Raw genomic sequence first — 26085 nt, 5'->3', positions numbered from 1 at the left:
AACTGAACTAACTGGAGGTGTTGGAACATACTCCTTGCAGACAAAGAGGAGTTACATTAGTATACTTAAGTATACTCTACTTTGGTGCTAATATTACGTCTTGCAAGTTGGTTTTCCTGAAGCTGCATCAAATTATTGTGATTTAGGCCTTTAAAACAGTTTAGATGGAAAATAATGTATTGATAAATGTTTACTCTACAAATTTAGTTTATAGATGGAGAGAACAGGAATAATTATGAGGAGGTTAGGGTCCAAGCAGTAATAGTACAGGTATTTTCTGTATCCCATAGAGCCACAATTTGTTCCAAGAAATAGCCAAAGCATATCATTATAAAATAGATTGTTTTGGAGGAGTATGCTTGATCAAACATTTAATATTAACTTACAGGTATTATTGACAATCAGATAAGCAGGGGCAGGGGTAATAAAATAAATTGCTAAGTATATGTATTCCAGGCACTGTATGGGCAGTCCACACCTTGGTATCTTGCTCCTATGTGGAAGAGGTGGGTCTTTCATTTTTATAGTTGTAGAAACTTGAGTCTTTAGAAGAGTTAGAAGGGATTGATGACTTTCTCAAAGTCCTAAATAAGAGTTCTAGACTCTGAAAGCCCTTCCTGTGTTATATTTTGTAGAGAGAAACCATTTATAACTCTAAATCAGGGGTCTGCAAATTAGATACTGTTAGGGCTATACATTGATTGATTTTTATGTTTTAAACTCTGAAGTTGCTTAAAAGAAAAAGGTGTGACAAACTACAACTGTAAATTCAAAAAAAAAGTCACTGTCTGACCTTTTACAGAAAAGGTTCACAGATCCCTGCTTTTATTCCTTAAAGCGGGGAGGGACCAACCTTAAAAACCCTTATTATAAAAAGAGCGTGTATGCATATACACTGAAAGTACTTCTTGACCTTTCTTGGAAATCCTTTTTGGAAAACTATGGTTAATTTCTGTAGAAAAATGCATAAACAATTTTTTACTTAATTTTACAAAATTCATAGTCCCCTTGAAATCTGTGTAGGATTCTTTGGCTTCAGGTTGAAATGTAAATGCAGAGAGGATACAACTTCGTTGCCATAAGTATAACTAAAACTAATAACAAGCCAATATGAACATTAAACCTTTCGTTTTGCTTAGGCATTTCTAAATAAGCTGAGTGGAGAGGTAACCCTCCCCCTAATTACTTGTAACATGTCTCTTCCTACCTTTCCCTATCTTGTCTCCTGGTGAGAGTCCCTATAGGAGCCTCAGGTACTCTAAAGCTATAGAAATGTCAATAAAAATATCTGACATTTCAAGTTGAGTTCCTACCACTAAATACCTAGTTTAAAAGTTACATACTGATAAAGAAAAGTTAGATAATGTACTGACTTAACGTTTCTTCCCACCACGTTCTCCATTTTGTCAGAAAAGTGCCCTCATGAAATAAATGCTATTAAATCTCTATGGCACTGCAGTCATAGAACATTACTGATTTTTTTTTTTTTGGCATGGCATCAGAGAACATCACACTTTACTAGAAAATCATAAAGCCAAGTACCTGATCATTAGCAGATATTATACAGTACTTCTAAAATCTCTCTTGCCAAATTGCTAATACTGGCGTAAAACTTCATACTTACTGTATTTGACTAGGGAAAAAAATGAGACATGAGTCTTGTTTACCTTCAGATGAGTAGAAGTGCAGATGATAAGAGAATGCTAGTACTGTGGGATTATTTAATTCTTTTGGATTTTAAGGCTTAAGAGAAATACCTAGGTTGCCTCTTCAGTAAATAGAGGTTTGGAGTAACACAAACTTGATTTTCAAGTATCACTCAGCACTGCCCTGCAAAAGATGTTCATGTTCCTTGTCTCGGGTTCCTTATTAATAAGATGAAATGATGAGAACATAGTTATAATTTAGATAAATGTCACATATATGACAGTTATTGAATAAATATCCTTTCATAACTAACTGAATGTACATTTGTTGATTACCCTACCTTTGAGATATAGCATGTATTTTCTAGGTGAAACATTAAAGTTTTCCCTTTTCCAATGAAAAGTTACTTTAAAAATTCAAATAGAAAATAAGTGATGTTAAAGTAAAAATCTCTAATATATTTTCTTAAAGGAAACTGTTAAATTTGGAATCTATTCTATTTCTACACCCTTTAAGAAAAAAAAGGTAAATGTGTTCCATACATTCTTTTTAAGAAATCAAAAAACTACAGATGTTCTTTGAGGACTAAATTCAAAATCACCTCATTTCAGTTAAAATTAGGACATGGGAAATCTGCTGTACTTCAGTATTTGGAAAGATTAGTTCTCAGTGTTTATTTAACTGTTTAGATTGTAATCAGGACCAGAATGGCAAACTTGACATGGAAATAATTTAACTAAATGTTTGTAATAAAATATGTTTTTTTGCTTAGTGATACTGCCATGGTAAGTAGTACCAGTTGATTTAGTTCAAATATTTTAATATTAATAAAATATGAGAAAATTCTTGACAATCTTAGTCTGTAATAAAGCCCATAAATAGATCTAAATGATAGCATGTTTTCTTTAGTAAATTGCTTATGTAAAATAACTGTCTAAATTACTCAAAATATTTGAACTTCTTTGTACTGCAGGGTTAGGATTTGGGCTCAGTAATTCTGACAGTCATGGCAGTCAGTGAGTCAAAAATTTATCAAACCTGCACTTTGGTTGTAATTATTGGAGTTTAAGAAATATCTGTGCTTTGAAGGTTTCTCTTGAAAGTAACTTGGCCTGTTGCACTGAGAAAGAATTTAAAAATAAAGTTTTTCTATTTTTGTAATTAATATTGCCTTGTTGGTTTAATGTGTCCTTGGACAAGTCATGCAGCTTGTTACTTTTGAGACTAAATGAAATAAAAATCTAAAATTTTAAAATTCTAGAGAAAATAATTATGGAAATATGGATTGCATTTTTTGGTCTTCACTTATTATTTTTATTATTGTTTTATTTCCTTATTACTTTTGCAGGCTGAATCTTATCCTAGCATAGGTCTAATGTAGACCTTCCTCTCACTTATGCAGATAGAAAGTGTTATCTTACAAGACTCATTTAATAAATTCCAGATTGAGTGAGATAATTACAAACAGATGTAGATATACAGGTAATAATAAAATTATTTATACTTCAGAGGATGTTTTGCTTTTATAAGATTAGAGAAAAATAATGTTCTCATTTCTCTTGTTCCGATCCTTCTCTATTCCTGCATATGTGGAATGGAGTTGTCTGTTTGATACATTTGACTGGCTAGAAGACCAGACTTCTGTATTATATACCTTATTGTTCATGTCTTTACTGAAATAGGTGGTGGTTACCTGAAGGTGGTTTTTTTTTCCCTTAGTTTACCGCACTTCGATTTATTCAGTAAAAGTTCAATACCATTTTTGCCCAGGGTACAATGACTTCAGAGAATTCATGCTAAAAGGAAATAAATCAAACTAGTCCTTTCAAGGTATTATTTTGTTTTTAATCTAGTAATGAGAAACAATGAACTTAAGGTAGTAGTTTGTGACTTATAATTTTAAAAGGGTTGTCATGATTACAAGTTGTTACAGTCTAATTCAGTGGTTTTCAAAAGCATGGTTGAGGCACTCCTTTGGACCTCCCAGACTTTTTACCAAGAAGTCAACTAAGTCAAAACTGTACAGTAACACTAAAATATTATATGCCTTTCTCACTCTCATTTCTTTCATAAGTGTATGGTGTTTTCCAGATGCTGAATATGTGATGACATCATCATTCTGACAACTAATGGAGTTTGTTTATTCTTCTATTTGTACTAACTGTTATTATTTTTAAATTATCATACAGTAAATATTAATTTACATAATCAACAGGTCTTGGGGTCTTCAATGTAATAATTTAAAATAGTGTGTAAAGATCCTAAGAACAAAATGTTTAAGAATCACTGGTCTGAGTTTATTTTTACCATATGTGAAGGCATGACCTCTACTTTTTCACTTTCTCGGTCACTTTTAATAAATATTAGATACATAGATTTTTTTCAGTTGAGCTTCCTTAGCCTTAGTTTCCTCATAGGTAAAATTATAGTACCATACCTTGTTATGAGTACTCATCGGGTTTAAGCATGTCTATGAAAGCATTATATAATTTACAGAAGTGCTAGAAATATGTAAAGTGGTAGGTTTTATATTCTCTTATTCAGAGGTATCAGTTGGGGAGGGGCTGATAAAGAATAAGGTTTGGATTTGCCCAGTTTATAGCTTTGTAAAAAGCTGAGAATTTGATTTAATTAATCATAGTAAGGGACTCTTACTTTGCAATGAACATAAAAGAATATGAGATTTAGCAAATGTGGTCAATCTCACATGATACCTTATCTCTCCAGTACATAGGATATCAATTAACACTGATTCACCTTTGAGTCATCAACTGTTTGACTTCTTTTATGAGAGACCATTATCACTCTTTTGTTCAGCATATATATATATAAAACCACTTAAGAAAATTGTGAGGCATTTTTAGATCTTGATTATTCTTTTACAGCATAAGGAGCTTGAATAAAAGTGAGCATTATAAGTCAGAAGGGTATATGGATGAGTAGGAGGGAGTGGCATTTTTTTTTTAACAGAATGTGTTATTCTTGGTCTTAGTTCCATAACTATTAGGAATACTTATTTTCCATAGAAATACAGAAATTAAAATCATTTTCTCAAGTGTAGACTGTTTCAACAATAGTATACACCAAGGAATTCCATAAATAGAACAGTTCTCCATGGTTATTTTTATGTTATTTTCTTAATGTATTCATTTAAGCTTAGTTATAAAACTTAATAACACAGAAGTTTAGAAAGATGCTACCTAAAATAGAAGATAAAATAGTTATTGTTAATTTGTTCTCTTGCAATTGCAAGTTGATGGTATCACAGAGGACACAGTTTAAAAAAAAAAATCATGGGGCCTGAAACATGGCCATGTAGAATCTGAAGCTGGAAGACAAATAGCCATGAGCTTAAACATTGTACATCATAAATGCTGAGTCCTGGAATAGTAGTTCTTGGAAAGGGGAAGAAGCTTGTTGTCTGATATGTCTGTGAGAGTCCAGCCCTGTATAGATAAAAAGAAAGCCTGACAAGTAGAATATGTACAGCACCTCACTGTGCCAAATGCTTTATGAGAAATTTCTCATCCAGTCCTTACAATAATTGTACAAAATAAGTGCTATTAATATTTTCCTTCTACAGATGAAGAAACTGGGGCTCTCAAAACTACAGTAGCTCGCACAAGGTCTCAACACTAGTATTAGAGCCAAAATTCATGATTAGGTGTTGACTCTAAAGCCTGTGTTCTTACCAGCATCACTTTAAACTTCTTTTAAAAAGAAGCAGAGAAATGAGGAAGAAATAACAGAAAATTCAAGAAACGATCAGAGAAAACACAAAGATCAGGAATGATGGGTATAAAAATGCGTGTGGAAGGCAGCAGTGGGGTTAGGTCAGCAACTGGTGGAGAATTATTAGTGGAGACAAAAGAGGAAAGTAAGATGACCTTATTTAGAGTCTACTTGGGCCAGGACAGCACTATGCACTTTATATGTATGTATATTACCCATTGGATCATCACAATAATACCATAGAGTGATACAGTATTAAATGAACAGACACAGGTTCAAAAATGCTAAATGAGTTATTCAATCTGAAACCTAGGTCTCTGGGATTATAGATGTCATGCTTTTATATTATATCCTATGTAAGAAACAGAGAACTTTTCATTTTGACTTTTTACTAGGAAAAAGAATACTAAGATGAACTCTCATGTGTCTGTCACCTAACTTTTAACAATTGTCAGCTCATGGCCAATCCTGTTTTACCTCTGATCTCCTTTCTCCAAGCTCATGGATTATTTTGAGGCAAATCATAAAGTATATGTGAATATTTTATCCATAAATACTAGTTATGTATATCTAGCAGATCTAAAATAAATTTTAACAGTAATGCACAGTTCATTAGGTATATAATTAGTGTTCATGTTTTTCTGATCCTGTAGGATTTTTAACTAGGCTTTTGTGTTAGTAATAATCACACGCTAGTCTGTGTATCCTGATTTTCCAGATAGCATTTTAAGTATTATTGTGTGTTTTATTTTAACTTTTGTACATTATTTTAATACTTGAAAATGTTCCTTTATTTTCTGTATAAATATTTTACTGTTTTATTTGCATTTACTAGAAGAAAGTTGAAGTCTGTATGAAAAGTTGTAAGCTAAAATAATAGCATGTTTCACAAGTAACAGTTAACAGTAAACAAACTTATAGTTTATAAGGTGCTGGATATGAATTAATCTTACTTTTTTCTCTCAGAGATAGCGAAAAAAGGATGTGTTATCTCCCTTCTTTGAGTAAGAAATTGAAACCACAGGCTTTCTAAAGTGGTGGAGTTGAGGCTATAACTATATTTGTATTATTCTACATTTTGTGTTCATTTCACAGTACCTTGTCTGCTTGATAAATTCTTATCTACCTATTGCCAAGTATTTCTAGAGATAGAAGGCTTGTTCTGTATTGAGTGGACTGTGTCCCTTTTTTGACTAGCTCTGTTACAAGGTTTTCCTTTAATTGAACTGAAAACTCTTAACAAATTGATCACTTAGACAAGGACATAACAAACTCAGCTCAAGTCAAGCAGGGGACCAGGTAATGGAGAGTGGGGAGGGGAGGAGGGAAGAGGCACGTAAAAAGATTTAAGATGTGTCAGGTACATATACCAACTACCCACAATGAATGTAATCATTATATGTTACAAACATGAACTAAAAAAATGAAGATGCAAATGGAGGAAGGCAAGGGGAATGAAAAAAATCCAGATACAGTATGCTGCTGAGTGTGGTGGTGCACACCTATAATCCCAGCACTTGGAATCCTGAGGCAAGAGGATTGCCAGGAGTTCAAGGCCAGTTTGGGCTCCATAGTGGATTCAAGGCCACTCTGAGCTGTGTACATAGGGAAACCTTATAACAAAACAAACAAAAAAAGATATGTTAGGTATATTTACCTGCTCCCTAGGATGAATGTAATTATGTACTACAGACATATACTAATAAAAAAGTTGTTTAAAAAACAGTAGTTCTAGACCTCAACATATTTTTTATATTGAGTTTGTTGTAAACCTTTTTTCTGTAATGATCACAGTATTTACAACAGTTTTACTGCTGCAGTGTGATGGGGAAGTCACCAGCTGGCATTCAGGATGCTTTATAGAGAAATCTTGAAAAGACATCTTACAGTAGTGAAAGCATATTTTAAATGAAAAGATTCTCTCCAACCCACATTTGAAAAGGTTTGCCTTCTTTTATAGGTGTAAAATTTAAATACAAATTTTAAATTTTACTAAAGTAATGCACATTTTAAAACTAAAACTTCCCTTTAAGTTTTTATTAAAGTATAACTTACTATCTGAAAAGTAAACTAGTTATAAAGTTCAGCTCAATGAAATTTGACAAAGGGAATGGACCAATGAAACCAGAATTCAAAATGAGCAACAGAGTATTAGTAGCAGCAGCCAAGAAGTCCCTGATAAGCTACCCAGTCACTTCTTTTTCTGTGCTGCCTAAAAGTAGCTACTCTCCTGACTTCAAGCATCATGGCTTTCTCTTTTTGTTTTCTTTTTGGCCTGTTTTTAAATTTTATGTATATCAAGTCACACTGTATGTGTTCTTTTCTCTTTCTTTTGTTTCCTTTTGTCTGGCGTCTTTGGCTCTACAGTATATGAGATTAGTCCATGTTGTTAATCTATGCATATGGAGATACTTTTTTATTTATTATATTGTGAGTATTCCACTGTGTGAATTACAGTACATCAAGGTAACCATTCCACCAATGATGGGCTGTTGAATAATGTTGAATCAATATTCTCACAGCTGTATTTGAGTGAACATTTGTATACATTTGTATGGGTTAGGACTAGGAGGACTGCTAAGTCATAGTCTGTGAATCTCTTCAGGTTTAGTAAATATTGACACACATTTTCAAATGTGTAACACTAGTTATCGATGATATAAAAATAAGGATATAGTTCAATGAATAAATAGAAAACAGTGATATTGTGATGTTGGGAAAAAGCAGAACAGAAAGTGGGGAAAATTAAAGATTACTTTAAATCTTCTATATTAGGAAATCAATAGACAATGTCTAAAGTTGCTGAATTAAAAACAGCTGTATGATGTTGCTTAATGATACAGAAGTAATGCTATGATTATTCCTATACGTAGCATTTATTGAATACTTAGCATAATATCTAAATAATTTGCTCAAACATCACAGCTAATAAGTAGCAGAGCCCAAATCTAAGCAGTCTGGCTTTGAAACCTGTGCTCTCAACCAATGCCTCTCAGCAGCTGTTAAAAAGAGAAATAGTTTTACAAATCACACTTCTCAAGAGTGTGATTTAGGGCAGAAAAATAGAGGGTTTAGTGAGGTAATTGATGATTTTCATTATCAAGCCTCTATTCTATGTGATTTTTAAATTATGGACATTAAATAAAACAAAACGAGACAGTATGAAATACTGGAGATTATGCCAAACTGCTGACATAGACTACCATAACTAGTGTTACAAATACATACTCATAATTATGCTGAACACATTATAACTATCTTGTATCAAACAGAAATGTACTAATTCCCTCCCCAGAATGGAAGGTTAGTTTTCTTTGGGTGGTGCTTGCTTTTATCATTTTATAACTTGAAATTATAATACAGGTTTAACAATCCTTAAGGAAAAGTATTAAGTATATCAGCACTATATTACATTAGAAACGTATTAGGAGAGAAATAGTACAATTACAATCCTCTTTTCTGTAGCTGATCATAGAGTCATAGCTGGTATTTAAAACTACCTTCTTTCACTACCCATTCTGTATTCTCTTGACCTTCAGCAACCACCTCAGCAGGTCTTAGCAGGTCTTATTCTTTCCCTGGTGGAGTGACCCATACTATCATTCCTGAAGGCTCTGGACTATTTGTCATTCTGCCTGAATTAGGTTATTGTAGTTTCCCATTGACTTTAATAACAGGGCATGGTAATACTAAGAGGCACCCTAGGGATCTCTTGCACTCTGTATATGTTCTTCCTTTCTTCCATTGTGAAGTAATAGTCCAGTTTCCCCTTGATAGTCTGTGTCAGTCACCCTTGACATCACTGTGTAACTCCCTTTTTGGCTTATTTCCTGAGAAGCATCTTCCCCTGGCAGGAGGTCAAAATGACCAGGGGAAAGTCTTAGCTTCCAGTTTAGTGGTATCATTGTTGTGCTTCCTGGTACAAGCCTTGCCCCCTCTGGAACTAAGACTTCTAAGCCAGCAGAACATAGATCACAGGAACAGGAAGCAAAAATTTTGCTAGTTGATCACTGGGGGTAATGGCGAGTGGTACCATTCCCACTTTCACCCTTTGATTCCTGGACCTGTGAATCTTGGCCATGGGAGATACAGTACCATATAATATATGCTGATTCAAAACATGTACAGCCTTTTGAAGTACCTTACCCTAACCTTGCAAGCTATTACTATCTAGCTGGCACTGTAACGGTGTCTTTAAAAGACCATTCCATCTTTCTCTAAATCTAGACACTTCTGGATGGTGAGGAACATGGTAAAACCAGTGGATTTCATGAGCGTGAACCCATTGCCTCACTTCTTTGGCTATAAAATGTGTTCCTTGGTCAGAGACAATGCTATGTGGAATTCTGTGATGGTAGATGAGGCATTCTCTGAGTCCACAGATGGTAGTTTTGGCAGAAGGAGTATATGCAGTGAAGGCAAATCCATATTCAGAATATGTATCTATGCCAGGGAGAGCAAAGCAGTCTCTTCCATAATGGAAGTGGTCCAGTATAATCAACCTGCCACCAGGTCACAGGTTGATCACCCCCAGCGAGTGGTGCCATATTGCAGGTTCAGTTTTGGTCTCTGTTGCAGCTGTATTGAGCATTCAGCAGTAGCTGTAGCCAGATCAGCCTTGGTGAGTAGGAGTCCATGTTGCTGAGCCCATACATAACCTCCATCTCTGCCACCATGACCATTCTGTTCTTGGGCCCACTGGGCAATGACAGGAGTGGCTTAAGAAGCCACTGTGGTGATTTCCCTTCACCACGGTCCTTCAGGGATATTCTAGAAAGGGGCTGGAATGCTGCAGCTGTCCACTTCTGGGTGGTACCTGTATAACATATAGAGCCATTCGTAAACCAGACCCTAGCCTTCTCTTCCCCTGACAGCTGATCATACGGTATACCCCACAAGGCCATACGTGCTTTCTAGGAAACAGGAAATATAGCAGGCGTAGGAGCCATAGGTATCTGGGCAACTTCCTCATGTAATTTACTTGTACTCTCTGGACCTGCCCTGGCTCAATTACAAATATAGCATTTCCATTTAATGATAGACTGTTGCTGTGCACGTCCAATCTTAGAACTTGGTGGATCAGATAATACCTAGGCTGTGATAGGCAGCTCAGGTTACATAGTGACCTGGTGTCCTACGGGCAGTCATTCAGTTTCCACTAAGGCCCAGTAGCAGGCCAAGAGCTGTTCTTCAAAGGGAGAATAATTGTCTGTAGATGATGGCAGAGCCTTGCTCCAAGTTCTTAAAGGCCTCTGCTGCAGTTCACCTATGGGGGCCTGCCAGAGACTCCACACAGCATCTTTACCTGCAACTGCCACTTCAAGACCATTGAATCTGCTGCATGATATGGCCCCAGTAGGAGAGCAACCTGCACAGTGGCCTGGATCTGTTGTAGATCCTTTTCATGTTCTGAGCCCCACTCAAAACCAGCAGCTTTCCAAGTCACTCAGTGAATGGACTGGAGTAAGAGACCTAAGTGAGGAATGTGTTGCCTCAAAAATCCAAATAGGCCTACTAGGCATGCCTCTTTTTCAGTTGTAGGAGCAACCAGATGCAACAACTTACCTTTTACCTTAGAAAGAGAATCTCGGGGCTGGGGATTTAGCTCAGTGGCACAGCACCTGCCTGGCAAGCTCAAGGTCGTGAATTCGATTCCCGGTACCGGAAGAAAAACGAAAAAAAAAAAAGGAGTATTTCTACATGCCCCACACCACTAGACTCAGAAATTGTACTGAGGTAGAATGACCTTGAATTTTTGTTTGATCTATTTCTCATCCTCTGGTTCTCAAATGCTTTATTAATAAATCCAGAGTGGTTGCTACCTCCTGCTCACTTGGCCCAATCAGCATAACATCATCAGTGTAATGGACCAGTGTTGTTTAGTGTATTCATTTTGAATGGAGTATATTTAAGTTTATATTTGACAAGAAAAGTCTATTCTTTTTGTCTTTTTGAGACAGGGTCTTGCTCTGCAGTTCAGGCTGGCCTTGTGCTTACTTTGTAGCCCAGGCTGGCCTCGAATTCCCAACAATTCTCTTGCTTTAGCCCCCCAAGTGCCGGGATTACAGACATGTGCCACCACGCTCAGCTGAAAAGTTTATTCTTAGAGCAGCTAAGTAACTTGAATGATTAAAATCATTGTCTAGTATATGTAGTGGTATTCATAATTTTTATAGGGTGACAGTTATGTTCTTTAGAAGCTATAAGGCTTGTGCATTTAAAGCACTTAACTATGGCATTGTATTACCTTAATAAATATAGTTTCTAGTTTTTGGTTTTTGGGTTTTTTAACTTCAGAAATTGGGTGCCAGTATGTCTGAATCATATGACTGCAAATGCACGTTAGTGTAGTAGTTTGGAGAAACTGAAGGGGCTTTGTGCTTACTATACTAGTTTAGGAACAGGAGAAAGCACTGAGCATTGTCTGTATCTGCTCTGTTCTCTGTTTCCTTTAATCCTGTTTACTGAGAAACCCTAAAACATCATCCACCCAACCCATCAGTATTTTCTAGGGTAAACTGTGGTGAGCTTTTGGTATTTTTTGTGTTGAATCATCTCAAACACATGTACTCAAGCACTTTGAGCCTGCGGTCAGTTATTGAGGGGTGCAGAGAATTGTGAGACTGTCATATGGGAAGTTTTAAGGCATAAATGCACACTCGTTTAAATGACTGCAGGACAAGAATAGAATCCAGCAGGTGTGGTCTGCTCTGATCTAGGACCTGAAGCCAAGTATAGAAAGAGTGTTAGAGTTGGACTGGCTTTGTGGTGTAGGGAAAATCTCCAGTACCAAAAGTACCAAAAGACCTTGAAGATAAAAAATGATCCTTCTGCCTCAGCCTCCCTAAGTAGCTGGGACTATAGGGATGTGCTAGTGCCACACCTGGCCAAATATTTTTTATGATCAATAACCAGGCATTAAATTTTTTTGAGCAGGCAGATATGGCTGGTGACTGTGTAGGGTAAATTGAAAACTACAGGGCATAAAGACCAATTTTTTCATGTTTTCTTTGCTTTAATGAGAGACTATGAGTTATGTTTCAAATAAAAGTGTTTAAAAGCCTACAGTTTATAAACTCACAAAACATTTCCATAAAGTCAAATGTACTTGTAATGAGCACAAAAGTATTCAAACAATTCATAACTATGTAGTTTGGGCTTTGATGTACTCAGACTAGCTTGAATTCTGATTTTCCTTCTCAGCTATCTTAAAGTTGAACAAATTCTTACACCTTTCTAATCTTTACTGTTCATCTGTAGAGGAGAGCTAGCAATAGTACCATCTCAAGGGTATAAGCATTACATATTTGAACAATAATGCATGTAGCAACTGCCTGACAGATAGTAAACATCTATGATGAATACTTTTGCTGCCATTAATTACTGTTATTATCATTATTTTTTTATTTTAAAAATAAATGAAGGAAAACTTTAATAAACAGCCATTTACAAAATAGCAGAAGAACAATACAAACAATACAGAGTTATGAACAAAGTGGTAGGAAATTAACAATGCTTGTTGTATTACATATTGATATCTTCAAAGTGGTTTCTCATGAAAACGAATAGAGACATGCAATATTGATCAAGGAATCATTAACTGTTTCTTTCAGCAAAGAAATAGAAGACAGTAGTTCAACTATGTTAACTATCCTGTATATACATACAAATGGAAAGAGGAAAACTCTTTCCATTTGGTCCAAAGACCCTCTCTCTCCTTCTCCAACTAAACCTCAAGGCCTACTGGCTGCCTGTATATTTCCCTTTGTTCTGTCCTGTCTTGTCAGCGAGGGCGTAACAAAATCCAAGACTGCTGGGTGCTACAGAGAAGGTACCACTTGCTGCCTGTTACAGGGAAGTGTAATAAGCTTTGATTTTCTAGAGCACATGCAATATTAGGTATTTTATTTTGCTTTGTGTGTGTGGCTTTTTTAAAATACAGGTAGGTTTGGTTATGCTTTAAGCTGTGGTGTATATTCATAAATTTACACTTACCTTTACTTTTATCAGGTTTAAGCCATTTTTTCCATACCAAACATTGCAAGGATTTGAAGAAGACGAAGAACATATCCATATACAACATTGGGCACTTACTGAAGGTCGTCTTAAAGTAACATTGTTGGAATGCAGCAGGTATGGCCTTTTTTTTGTCATTACTACATTATGAGAAAGAAGGAATGGTGAAAATGTACTTATGCAGTATTTATGTTTATTCCCTTTTGTGTTAATTTATAGTATATTATTTACCTGTAAATTCTTGAATCATAAGTTTAGTAAAAGTAGTCATTTTTAGCTTATAAAAATATGAACCATATTTTAGAAAATACTCTCGTGGAGAAAGCAGTTATTCTATTGTAATTCTCAAACTTTTTAGGTGCATAATGCTATTGCCATATATTTAACTTACTCTATTGAGTTATTCCTAGCATAATAGTTGTTGTTTTCTGTTGTTTTTGTTCATTTTGTTTGGTTTTTTGAGTTTTTCTTTGAGACAGGGTCTTGCTAAGTAGTTCAGGCTGGCCTTGAACTCAGTATGTAGCCCAACCTGGCTCAAACTCTTAGCAGTTCTGCCCCAGGCTCCCAAGTGCTGGGATTATAGATGTACATCACCATGCCCAGCTCTGCCATAACAGTTTTGAGAATTGTTACAATACTCAGAAAATTTGCTTACCTAGACTTTGAACCCCTGTGTGTTCAGAAATAATTTTTCCTCATCTCTTCATTTCACCCCCATGGCGGTCCAAGCTATTTTCATATCTCACGTGAACTACTGAACTACACTAGCTTTCTTACCTACTAACACTTTAGTCCCAGTATTACAGTCAGAAGGATCTTTTCAAAATACGAATGTAATTTGTTAGTGTGCTACTTACAAGTCTTCAATAGTTTCACCACTGCTTTTAGGATGTAGATCCAAATACCTTGATTACAAGTCTCATTCTTTCTTTCTAACCATCATCTGCTCAACCTTTCATTCATAGTGCGTTAGCCACATAAACCTTACTAAGAGAAGGGATTGACAGATTTCTCTAAAGGCTCAGATAGTAAATATATTAGGCTGTATGATTTACATGGTCTCTATTGCAATTACTGAACTCTACAGTATAGTGCAAAAGCAGTCAGACAATATGTAAAGAATGGGAGTGACTGGCAATAAACTTTATAAATTTCATAATTTTCATGCGTCATAAAGTGTTTTTTTGACTTTTTTCCAACCATTTAAAAACATAAAAACCACTAGTAGCTAAAATAGGCAGTGAGATAGATTTGGACCACAGGCTATAGTTTGCTTGCTATTCCCTGCTTAAATATTTTAAAGTATCAAGCTCTTTATGTTGACTCTCACTGGTTTCCTGACCTACCTTATTTTCTGTTTCTTGACCAACTTTTCCTGGTTTAGCTCAACAGCTACTTCTTACTAGTCTTGATTTCTCTCTTAATCATATGAAGTACAAATATACTGTCTGTATGCTACATTTCTATGATACTTATTCATACCACTTACTTGATACTTACCACTTTTGATTTTTATTTCCAACCTATAATAAAATAAGTACTTGGGTACCACCAAGGTTATATTTCAGTCATGAGGTGACTGAGGATTATATATCATTGTCAGGAAGCCTAGCTGATAAATAATTCTTTTATTAAAGAATGAGTGTGCTGTATATTTTATAAAACAAACTGTAGTGTACAATAAAATAAATGTAATAGGAACTATGCTCAGTATTTACAAAAACTAGTTATTTGCCTTTGTGGTGCTGGTGGGGTTAAGGATTGATTAAGTGGCTGTTAACTTCATAGCTGTTTGACTATTACTTTTGGTATTACCTTTGCTCACCATTCTCTTACTTTACCTGTAATATTGCTCACTTAAAGCAGTACTGCTTGGTTTTTTGTGACCATGTCATCTGGTCAAAAAATAAAGACAAGTACTGCTTGAAAGTTCATAACTGAGTACCATTCTCTGAAGATAAAAGCATGGAAAATAGCCTCTTTTCTCAGTATGTTCTTACAGTAGTTCTTACATTAGTCCATTAGTATTATGTATTACATTAGTCTTGTAAGTTTGGATTATGTAGCCAGTACCTTTATTGAGATACATTATGTGCTGGATATTGCATCTCTTTCTTTAGCTCCACTAGATTTTTATTAGTGCCTTCTCTAGAATCACTGATCACTTGTTTCATTAAGGTCATTATCTGATTAGTTATATTTTCTTTAAATTCAGCAGGCACCTTATTGAACTGTTTTACTTCTGTTGATACCTTTTCAGACCTTTCTGTTGTCTGACTTATGATTTCCTCCCCTTCATTGCCCCCTGAAGTGGTTTGGGGGGTGTAGGAACTTTTGGAAACATTTTGTTGCCTTGTTTTTCCATGTTTCTATTTTTGTTTTTTGTGCTGTGGTTTGTGGCTTCTTTGGTCCAGTGTCAAATTCTTTGCAAGTAAGCTACAGTATTATTTATGATCCCCAGGCAATCCAGATATTGGCAAACAGAAAACCAATTGACAGCAACAAGTATGACTTAGTGCTAGTATTAAAGTCAGCAACAGCAGTGGCATCATATATCAACTGGATACTGACAAACTCTAAAAACCACTCATAAACTGCCCTTAAGCAGAGCAAAGAAGTCTATGATTTTAATGAAGATACTTAAGCCACCCAAATATTGACCTATAATAATTCAGACCGTTAATTTCTGGTGAATGTAGGCAGCAGTGCAAGAGCTCAAGCATAGTACTGGACTAAATGTCATCTACTACATACATGTCCATCCCCACTGACTATAATAACCACCAAATTTGGTCTTCCACCACAGTCTACAGGGCCCAAGAGCTTCCCTTAACTGACAAAATGGATATCTAAGGTCTAACAAGGTGATAGAGTATATACAGATAACTGAGCTGAAGGTTTCCAGTATTCTTAAGACAAAATAAAATACAAAAAATGCATATTTGTTATAGATAATAAATTCTGTTCCTTCCAAATTTTTCTGACAAGAGATCCCTGCTAATTGACAACAAAATCTAACTAGTCTACTTATATAAATTGTAAATTTCTAGAATTGTAATAGAGTTACTGTAATTCAGTTTGGTCAAAAATATATTTGAGTACACTCTGATTTTGTAAATAAGTTATTTTGTTCTGTGTACTTGTTTATGTGTTTGTTATTCTGTGAACAGCTGTTCCCCTTTTTATTTGAACTCAACAATTTTTCTTTTATCATTTGTTCATAATACAGTATAGGTTATAGACTTAAAAGTATGCATTCACCTGATTTTGCAGCTGGTTTAAATGATATCAGAATTGGCTTTTTCACAGCTCATCAAAATTAAGATATCCACAGTCCTTAGAGTGAGGAGAAATTATTGGGCAGGACTACAGCTGGTGAATAGAGAAGTAGCCAACCTTTATTCATTAATAAGGAGCCCCCAATGATCTCCAGAGTCTTGGGAGACACCCCAATAATTTGATCATTTGGTGAAAGAAAGTTTTTCAGTAAAAATTAAAATAAGGTTTTCTCATAAAAGATGCTCTTGATACAAAACTAAACTAAAAAACAAAGGTTTTCATATGTGTATGGTAATTCATTAATGTTAATCTCATCATGTATTAAATGTATTCATGATTCCAGATGTACAGGTCTTTCAAAATGTAAAACAAAGATTCTTTATTGTGATCAGACTTTCCTTCAGATTCAGACCTCTGCCTTTAACAAAAAACTTGCAATGTATATCCTATTAAAGGACAACTAATGAGGTAAAAGCTGCTTATGTATTAGATAATGTCAAAATGAAAATTTAAGTATATTACAAAATGTCATGGCTGTCATGTAGCAATGTTATATATAGTTTTGACTTCTAAATTTCTGTGTAAAAATATGTAACTGTTGTCTGTTAACATTCTATTAGGATTTAAATATTGGGATATCCAGGGTTGTTAAAAATAACATTTCTGTTTTATGTTCTAAGGTGTTCGCTGTTCAGATCAGATAGTAATGTTAAGCTTATTGCCTCCATTACAATGTAATGTCATTAATTTTGTCTTCTGGATGTTTAACAACTGAGGTTTAGAGACCAAAAATTAGATTAATTGGGCTAAAAAATATAGCCAATATTTTGGTTTTCACTGTCCAGGGTCAATAAAGATTCAGGACATAAAAAAACCTCTGGTGCAACATCCTAATAATTCAACTGAGTCTGATTTTCTGATCAAGGAGATTCTGAGATCACAGAGGAAAGTGATTCCATGATGTAGTGTGCCTAAGGAGAGTCGCCAAAAGAAAAAAATCTCAAGCTTTCACAGAAAGCAGCTTGGTCAAGCAATGGCCATGACTCATCCAGATGGCTGACACTGACAAAAGATCTAGAGGTGCAAGGTGATTCCTAAGGAGACTTAACTGACCTTGATAGATAACAAGTTAAATTTTTATTTATAAAAGTCTCACTTCAACTTGGTCTTAAACATCCAGCAAAAAAGTGTAACCACAAGATATATAAAAGCAATACCATAATAATGTGTTGGCTATAAAAGGTTCAAATTACCAACAACTTCTGACAGTTGCCAGCTAAACTGATAAGTGACCACTGTTAGTGGATTTTGGATTATATTCTTCAAGCACAGCTTTTCTAGCTTCAACTAAACACCCATCACTTATGCAGCTAAACAGAAAAGGGAGATGTATTGGGAACTGCTGGAGCGGGAAATTGGTCATATGTGTGAGGGAAGGACAGAGCCAGAGTGCCTCAAGTAGTCAAGCTTACCTCAGTCTTAAAGACATCCTGCCTGGACAATTACAGTCGTTAGTTGCTAGGCAACATTACCTCTCGTGATACTAACTTTGTAAGAGTATAAAATAAATGCTACTACTGTTGAAGTTAGTCCTCTTGCCCATCAGGTAAGAGGTAACTCCACATGACCCTGGCTATTGTCTCGTCTTTATTTTCTAAATCCTCTCGCCATTTTCTCTTGGAGACCACCGAGTCCCATATCTGTAGTGCAGGGAGGGGGAGTGTCCTTGGTTCTTCTCTGCTCCTGCCACAGGGGGTGAGGGGGCACATGGTTCCCCTGGAAGATACATTATCTGAAGATCTTTGCAGTCACTGTCTTTATAAACCTGATCACTTTATAAGTTACCCATGTTCTGCAGCAATGCTTCTGTCTCAATAGTTTAATTAGACTGGGTCCAGCTAGCTCATCCCTTACTTTTCTACTGTAAATTTGTACATAGCAGCCAGCTGTATGTCTCAGTACCATTCCCTGAGGGAAATAGCAAGCAGTCTGTGTTTACCCACTTGGTGGGAGGAATGGCAAGGTGTGTGCACATGTGCAAAAGTGGCAAAACAGGATTTTTCCCCACCTTTTGCTCCATGTAACTTTGTTTTGCTTACCCAAGCATCACAGAGGGTCCAGTAGACCCACACCACTCCAGAATTTGTTTTAAAAAAGCTTTCTTTTGATTTTCTAGTAGAAGTAGCCCAGTTCAGTACAATGGCACATGAAAAATCAGATTTGCAAGTTTTGGAGGTCAAAAGTAAATCATCAGATTACTCATGCATGGATGATGAAGTTGATCCATCATGGTAAAATACATGCCTTCATAACATAAGAGTGATGTGGGTGGATGATGACGATGATGATGACAATGACAGTGATGACTTTGACATTGCCCGTGTGAGTCAAAGTTTCTGTTACAGTGAAATGGAGCAAGAATCAACTGATACAGACACAGGGAATGCAGACCTCCTTGATTGAGATGATGAAGAAAATAGCAATTTGAGTACATACTTGACTATTCAAAATGCAGAATGGCCATGTAACTAAATGAAACAATCAAATATTAGAACTAGGTTCAAAAATATAGTGAGGGTCTTGGCAGGGATGAAACATATTGGACAGAATGCCAACAGTGCCATTCTGTGTTGGAAATTGTAACAGACAAAATGCTGAAGGCTGAAATGCAAGTAAAACATTCTACATGCACCAATAGCCATATTCAAAAATGTATTTATCATGACAACTCACTAGGTAAACTGAAAGCATTCATAGGTCTGCTGTACTTAGCAGGGATTTCTCATGGTGATCGCAGGAATATAAAAGACATATTGAAAAGCAGTGGGTCAAAATATGGCATAAAAATGTATGCCCTTGTGGATGTAAAGACTGCACTATGCTTTTCAATTTAGACATTTATCCTGGAGCTCAGCCATCAAGTCCTTATTCATAGAGTAATAAACCAAATGATGTTGTGAACAGAGTTGTTGCTCCCATCTCCCAAATTAATCAGAGTAACAGTTGGTTTACTAGTTTCCAGTTGATGTTGTGTTTGCTAAGGGAGCACAGTTTGACCAGTACAGGAACTGTACACAAGAACAAAACAGAAGTTCCAAATAAAATGTTCCAATTTCAGAACAGAGAATTGTATAATACAATCTTTGAAGTTCAGAAAGCTATAACATTGGCCTCATATGGCAAAGAAAAACAAACTGGTACTACTGATGTCAACATTGCACCATAATGGAAATATTGATAGGGAAACCTTGAAAAAGCAGAAACCCAAGATGGAAACTTTCAATAACAAAACCAAAGGTGGAGTAGATGTTGTTGATGAGTTATACAGGAACTATGCTGTCACTTGAAACACAAAGCATTGGGAGTGGTTATATTTTACTAGAGCCTAAACATGTGTGGCATAAATATTTTAGTAGTTTACAAAGAAAATAATAAATGCAAAATATGACAGAGAAATTTTCTTAGAGGATTGAGACCGGAGCTCGTAAGAGATCCTTTACAGCAGAGGAAAGCAAAATGTTCCTTCCCAGGAAACTATGCAAAAGAATTGTGGAGCATGCTGGTGAACTAACAGTTGCACAGGCAGGCTCAGCATCACAAAAGACATACTACAACGACAGGAAAACAAAACAAAACAAAATGCCGGCTGTGCCCTATAAGAAATGGTAGGAAAGTAAAACACATACTATCAGTGTGAGGTGTTGTCATGAAGACTGCCTTGGGTGTGACAGTTGAAGCAGTGATTATTTCTGTGGTAGACTTCTGTGTTTACATTGTAGTTCACATAGGTTTTTATTTTTGATGTTATCTTTTAGGTTTTTTAAACAGTTAATCAGCTGATGTGAAAATGTTGATATCTATTCTAGTGACTTATTATATATTTGATACTACATTTTATTGACATCTTATTTCCATGCTAGTTGCTCATTGTACAATATGGTAGGAAGCTCCTGACAAAACAGGAAGAGAAGAGAGAGAACAGGACTACAACATAGGAAAGGAAAGTTTAGCACACGTGCTGTCAGTGTGAGACATGTACATGGAACATAAAGTTATCATGTGTGAAGACTACCTTAGGGGTGACAGTTAAAGCAAAGCTTATTTTTGTGGTAGAGTTCCATTGGTATTTTCATTGTAGTTCATACAGGAATTTTGTTTCTGGTGTTATGTTTTAGGCTTTGTAAGCAAGTACGCAGCTGATATGTAAATGTTGATGTTTATTCTAAATGCACAATATATAGTAATAATTTAATACTTTATTTTATTGACATTTTGTGTTCTTTTTAACTGTACATCATATAATAAGAACCTCCTGACAAGACAGTAAGACCACTGGGATGTCAAGTATGTCCAAAAAAAAGGCCAGAAAAGCAACACATGTGGTGTCAGTGTAACTGATACGTGTGTCTGGAACATGCTGTTGTTATGTGTGCAGACTGCCTTAGGTGTGATAATTAAAGGAAAGATTTTTTTTTTTTTGTAAAGTGCTATTGGTATTTCTATTGTAGTTCATATAAAAATTCACTTGTGTTCTTTTTTAGACTTAGTACACTAAAAAATGTCATTGCTGAAAATTTTGATGCTTTTTATAAATAATAAATATTAAAAATTCAATATTTCTTCTTGTTAAGTGCTTATTTTTTAATACAATAAAACTCATAAAATTAAAGTTAACAATTCATTAATAGAAATATTCTAAAGAATATACATGGGTCTGACAAACCCATATTTCTGTACCTTAATGACAAAATTAGTCTTAGGTTCTGGGTAAGGATCACTTAACAGTGTGTATGAGAGAATAAATTACTATTCTCAGTTCTTCCTAGCTTTTTTTATCTTCCTGTTTAAGTCTGTATATTCTTTCCATATTCTTATTGAAAGTTTACATTATTGTTTTTCTTGTAAACCTTTTCCTTCATATAAAATCGTATCTCAGTTCTAGTAGATTTTCCGTTTGTAGGATTCATACTAAAAAGAAAATGTTACTAACCATCTCAGTTATTACCTTTTTTTGAATGTAAGTTCATCTTGTATGGCTTATTTTCATTTCTGAAGCAGAGTGATGCGAGAAAAAAATGGTAGAGGAAATAGTGATGGCTACTTTCTTGGAGGAAGGACCAAAAAAAAAGGAGTTTACCAGTTCACATTTTGCAAACAAAGACTTAAGTCCCTTTTAGATTGTTTTTACCATAAAAAGGTTTGAAACACATAGGGTGGTCAGTGTTTTTTAAAGAGCATGTTCCAATTAAAATTAAGAAATTTTTGGCTTAATCTGCTGGAAGATAGAACAGGTAAAAGTCTTGAAGTCATAGGCATAGGCAAGGACCTTACCCAGTTGCATGAGAACTAGTACCAAGAATCCAACAGATGGGATCATATCAAATTAAAAATCTGCACAGCAAAGGAAACAACCAACAGAGTGAAGAGACAGCCTATAGAAAAGGAAACATTTTTGCCAGCTATTCCTCAGAAGACATTTAGAATATATAAAGAATTTTTAAAGATCAGGACCCCCCTTCCATAAAATAAAAGACCAAATCAAAAACATGTGCCACTGAAATCAATAGGTATTTCTCAAAAGAAGGATAAATGGCTGATAAATACATGAAGAAATGTTTAACATCTCTGGCCATTAGAGAAATGCAAATTAAGACAACACTGAGATTACATTTCACACCACAAAGAATGGCTATCATCAAGAAATCAAATAGCAAATACTAGCAAGGCTGCAAGGAAGAAGGAACCTTTCTTCATTGTTGGTGGGAGTGTAAGCTGGTACAACTGGAGTAGAAATCAGTGTAGAGATTCCTCAAAAAACTAAAACTAGAAATTCCATTGGATTCCTATTTCCTTTCTAGTATCTTCTGGAAAGAATCAAAAACATCATATACAATGACATGTGTGCTTGTGTTATAGCAGCACAGTTCCTAATTGTTACATCTTTGAAGCAGCCTGTATGTACATCAACAGATGAATAGATAAAGACTGTGGTATTTATACACAATGGAGTACTACCTTGCCATAAAGAAGGATAAACTTAAGTCATTTATAAGAAAATAGAATCACTTTAAGGCCATAATGTTAAATGAGATGAATCAAACACATGAATTTAAATATCGCAGTTTCTCTTATATGAGAAACCAAAACTCTAAAGAGCAAGACAAAAGGTGCTAAGAAGTAGGGAGACAGATAGGTTTTTGTCAAATTAACAAGGGGATCAAGAGATGGAGAAGGGAGGGGAAGGGCCTTGAAAAAAGAAGACATACATATACCAACTTCCCACAAGGAATATCATTATGTACTGCAAACTTGCACTAATAAAAATAGGAAAAACATTTTAAATAAATGAAGATGTTTCTGTAGGCTGTTTTTATGCAGTTATTTTTAATTAGCATGCTTTCCTGAGTTGACAATTTCTGGGTGTTTAGCATTTAGGCATACATACTCACATCTCTAATGATTGAACAAGGCTTCTTTTAATAAAACAAGTCTTGCTATAATATATGGGTCTATCATAGTTGTAGTTTTGGCTTAATGTTTTTATAAATGTTCATTTCTTAAGTTTTTTAGAACCTGACCTTGAATCAAGTAAAATTCTTTCTTAATTTATTGCTGAGTTTCATGAAATGCAATATTTTATTTATTCATCTACAGGTGGAACTATGGTTCTATGTGAGAACTTTTTAGTTTTCAAACTGTTTAATAATAAAAGTTTTGTATGAGGATTTTTAAATGTTTTAAAATTTTATTTTGAAATAATTGCAGACTTACAGAAAAGTCTGTGTGAAGATTTTTATTGAATTTATGTTTCAAGATTTTGAGAAATAATAGACTTTTGAGTTGCAGAAGACATTGAGTTCATATCCTAGCCTTGTGCTTTTGCTCTTGTGTCATGGTGTAGTTTACACCATGACTTCTATAAAATGGGCATGAGTGCTATCTTGCTAGTAATAGTCATCAGAGATAGGGAGCTAAACCATAAGCCTACACTAGATGTAGCTTCTATTGTTATGTCTTTTAAAAATCTTTAAGCAAAACTGTGAGGGGGGTCCACATTTGGTTGTGAGAATTTGAATTTTGTTAATTTAAAAAGGATTTGATAATTTAAAAAGGATTTGATAATGTAAAGGGAGGTTCATTTTTAATTACCTGAAATACAGTTTTCAGTTTCCAGGCTTGAAAGTTGAAAAACAATTTTGTTTATAACAGTTGGTTCTGACATTCTGCTTTTGTCAGTTATTTTTTTTAAAGCAGTCAGTGATTGCAGTTTTTTTTTTTCAGTTAACCAAAGCTGATTTTTAAATAGTAGATAAGCTCAGTTGCTGCATTTGTAGTATTGCTATTAAGAGGCTGTGTTGTTTTATCTTATATGTTACAGTCATATTCTCAAGGTTATTACTTTTTAGTTTTTGTAGTTCATCTTCTAAAAGAATTTGAGGTATTTTGCAAAGAAAACATATACCCATGTGTAAGTAGAAGATAAATTAGATGAAAAAACAATAGAAAAAAAGATCATTTTTTGGAAACAATAAAGAAAACTTGATTATTTAGGTCTTATCATTTTTAAAAAATTATTTTTATTTTTACTTTTAATTTTTTTAACAAAATTGTGTTTATCTGGTACAGTATAGTTTGTTCTGTGTAAACATTGTGGTATAATTAAGTTAAGCTGCTTCTGTGTAGTCTTGATCTTTGGTTTGATTGATTTTTGAGGGCTTCCTTACTTTCTACTCTCACAGCTGTTAGATATTTATCTTACCTCTACCACAATCCTAGAATCACCTGTTTCTCCAAAGAGCCCAGGTTCCTTTTAACAGAAAATGGCCTTAAAGACCAAAGACTTGGGTGTTGGATATGTTCATTGTTATTTCACATACTGTATTTATAGATCCCTTCATCAGGCAGTTAGTCATGTGAATATATGCAGATATAAAACTCATATGCATATGAGGAATTTAGAAATCATGAGCTCTCTCGATGTGTCCAGTTACAACTCATCCTCATAGGGCCTTGATCCTCACCTTGGTTCTTAGCTCATTTTGTACTTCAGGGCTCGCAACAAAATCAACACTTTATTTATTTGATCTCAGTTTCAGATGTGTTTTGTCTATTTAATTACAAAAAGCATACTTAATAAGAAGGAGGCCAAGATTCATTTGCAGTTTTCCTGACCCTTCCCAAAGTTGAGCGATGTGTTTTGTATTGCCTGCTGAAGGGATCTATAAGTACAGTATGTGAAATAACAATGAACACATCCAAGTATGGTCACTCTGATGGTTTTGTACTTTTCTAAAGCTTCAGATTTCTGCTGCCCAAACGGCACCATTTTCCTGCAGCCCAGGTTAGACAGTGCTATTACACCAGAAAACCACAAGCTAGCAATTAGTTCTCCTTCCACATGCAGTTTTTCAAGATTAAATATTAATCTCAACCTATGCTACTGTCTGCTTTTAGGAAGTGTTTGTTGGTTTTAAGTGTTTTAAAAATTATTCTTGTCCTTGCAATTTGTGGAACAATTTGAGTAAGTACTTTAGTGTTGTTACCTAAAGTACTAGTCACCTGGGTTTGATTGATGTGTGTTGCTTTTGTTTTCCTATGTACTTTGTATGGTTTCAGGTATTTGGGGAGATTCAGACCACGCCATTGGCCCAACACCTTTCTAGAATCAGAAGATAATTGTGAGATTAAATTCTTGTATGATATCACCTGTCTTGTTTCATGTATTAGGTAAAGAGTTTTCAAAATGAAAGTTTGATAGAAGGGAAAAACAGGGAATTAATTTTTTATTTGTTTTTTTTTTGGTTTTTCTCCGGTACCAGGAACCGAACTCACGACCTTGCGCTTGCCAGGCAGGCGCTTTGCCGCTGAGCTAAATCCCCAGCCCGGGAATTAATTTTTTAAATAGCATTATGTTCATATTTTATAGTGAAGTGTTCTTAAGGAAAACTGTTAATATTATGGACTTTTCAAATTCATTTATAAGAAGAATTTATTTATAAGAGGAAGTGTTTTAGGTGTTAAAACCACAAACTGTCTCTAGTTTACCTTTGTGAATCTTTCTTTTATTTTAGTTTGATTAAATTATTTGATCTTCCTGTTCAAGTGGTAACTTTAAATTTTTTTCTGAAACAGATGAGCCTAAATAGTATGTCTTTTTATGAGTAATTACCACATATTGTCTCCTTTTACTTTAGTATTTGACATTTTATTTTCCTTTTAAAAGGGTAAACCTAAAAAGATATTTGGGGATGGGTCATGACACTGGAAATAATTCTTTGGTTATTAGTACCATTTATTTATTCAGTGCACTATGTAACCATAGCAGCAGGCACTTTACATTCATTATCTCCAACTCAGAATACCTTAACGAGATTATTAATGTGTGTGTGTGTGTGTGTATATATATATATA

The 26085-nt window shown here is 34.9% G+C and overlaps 1 protein-coding gene across 2 annotated transcripts in view; it reads left to right on the top strand.

Moving 5' to 3' along the window:
• Positions 1–26085, top strand: part of Pdzd8 (PDZ domain containing 8) — an 80380-nt gene that overhangs the window by 8826 nt on the left and 45469 nt on the right. For both annotated transcript variants that reach the window (XM_005387874.2, XM_005387873.2), the window contains exon 2: positions 13390–13512. In XM_005387874.2, coding sequence (XP_005387931.1) covers positions 13390–13512 — 123 coding nt within the window. The remainder of the gene's footprint in view (positions 1–13389; positions 13513–26085) is intronic.

Source organism: Chinchilla lanigera, unplaced genomic scaffold (assembly GCF_000276665.1).
Source record: "Chinchilla lanigera isolate Chin_1 unplaced genomic scaffold, ChiLan1.0 scaffold00030, whole genome shotgun sequence".
NCBI lineage: Eukaryota > Metazoa > Chordata > Mammalia > Rodentia > Chinchillidae > Chinchilla > Chinchilla lanigera.
This window is presented reverse-complemented; position numbering and strand designations above follow the sequence as displayed.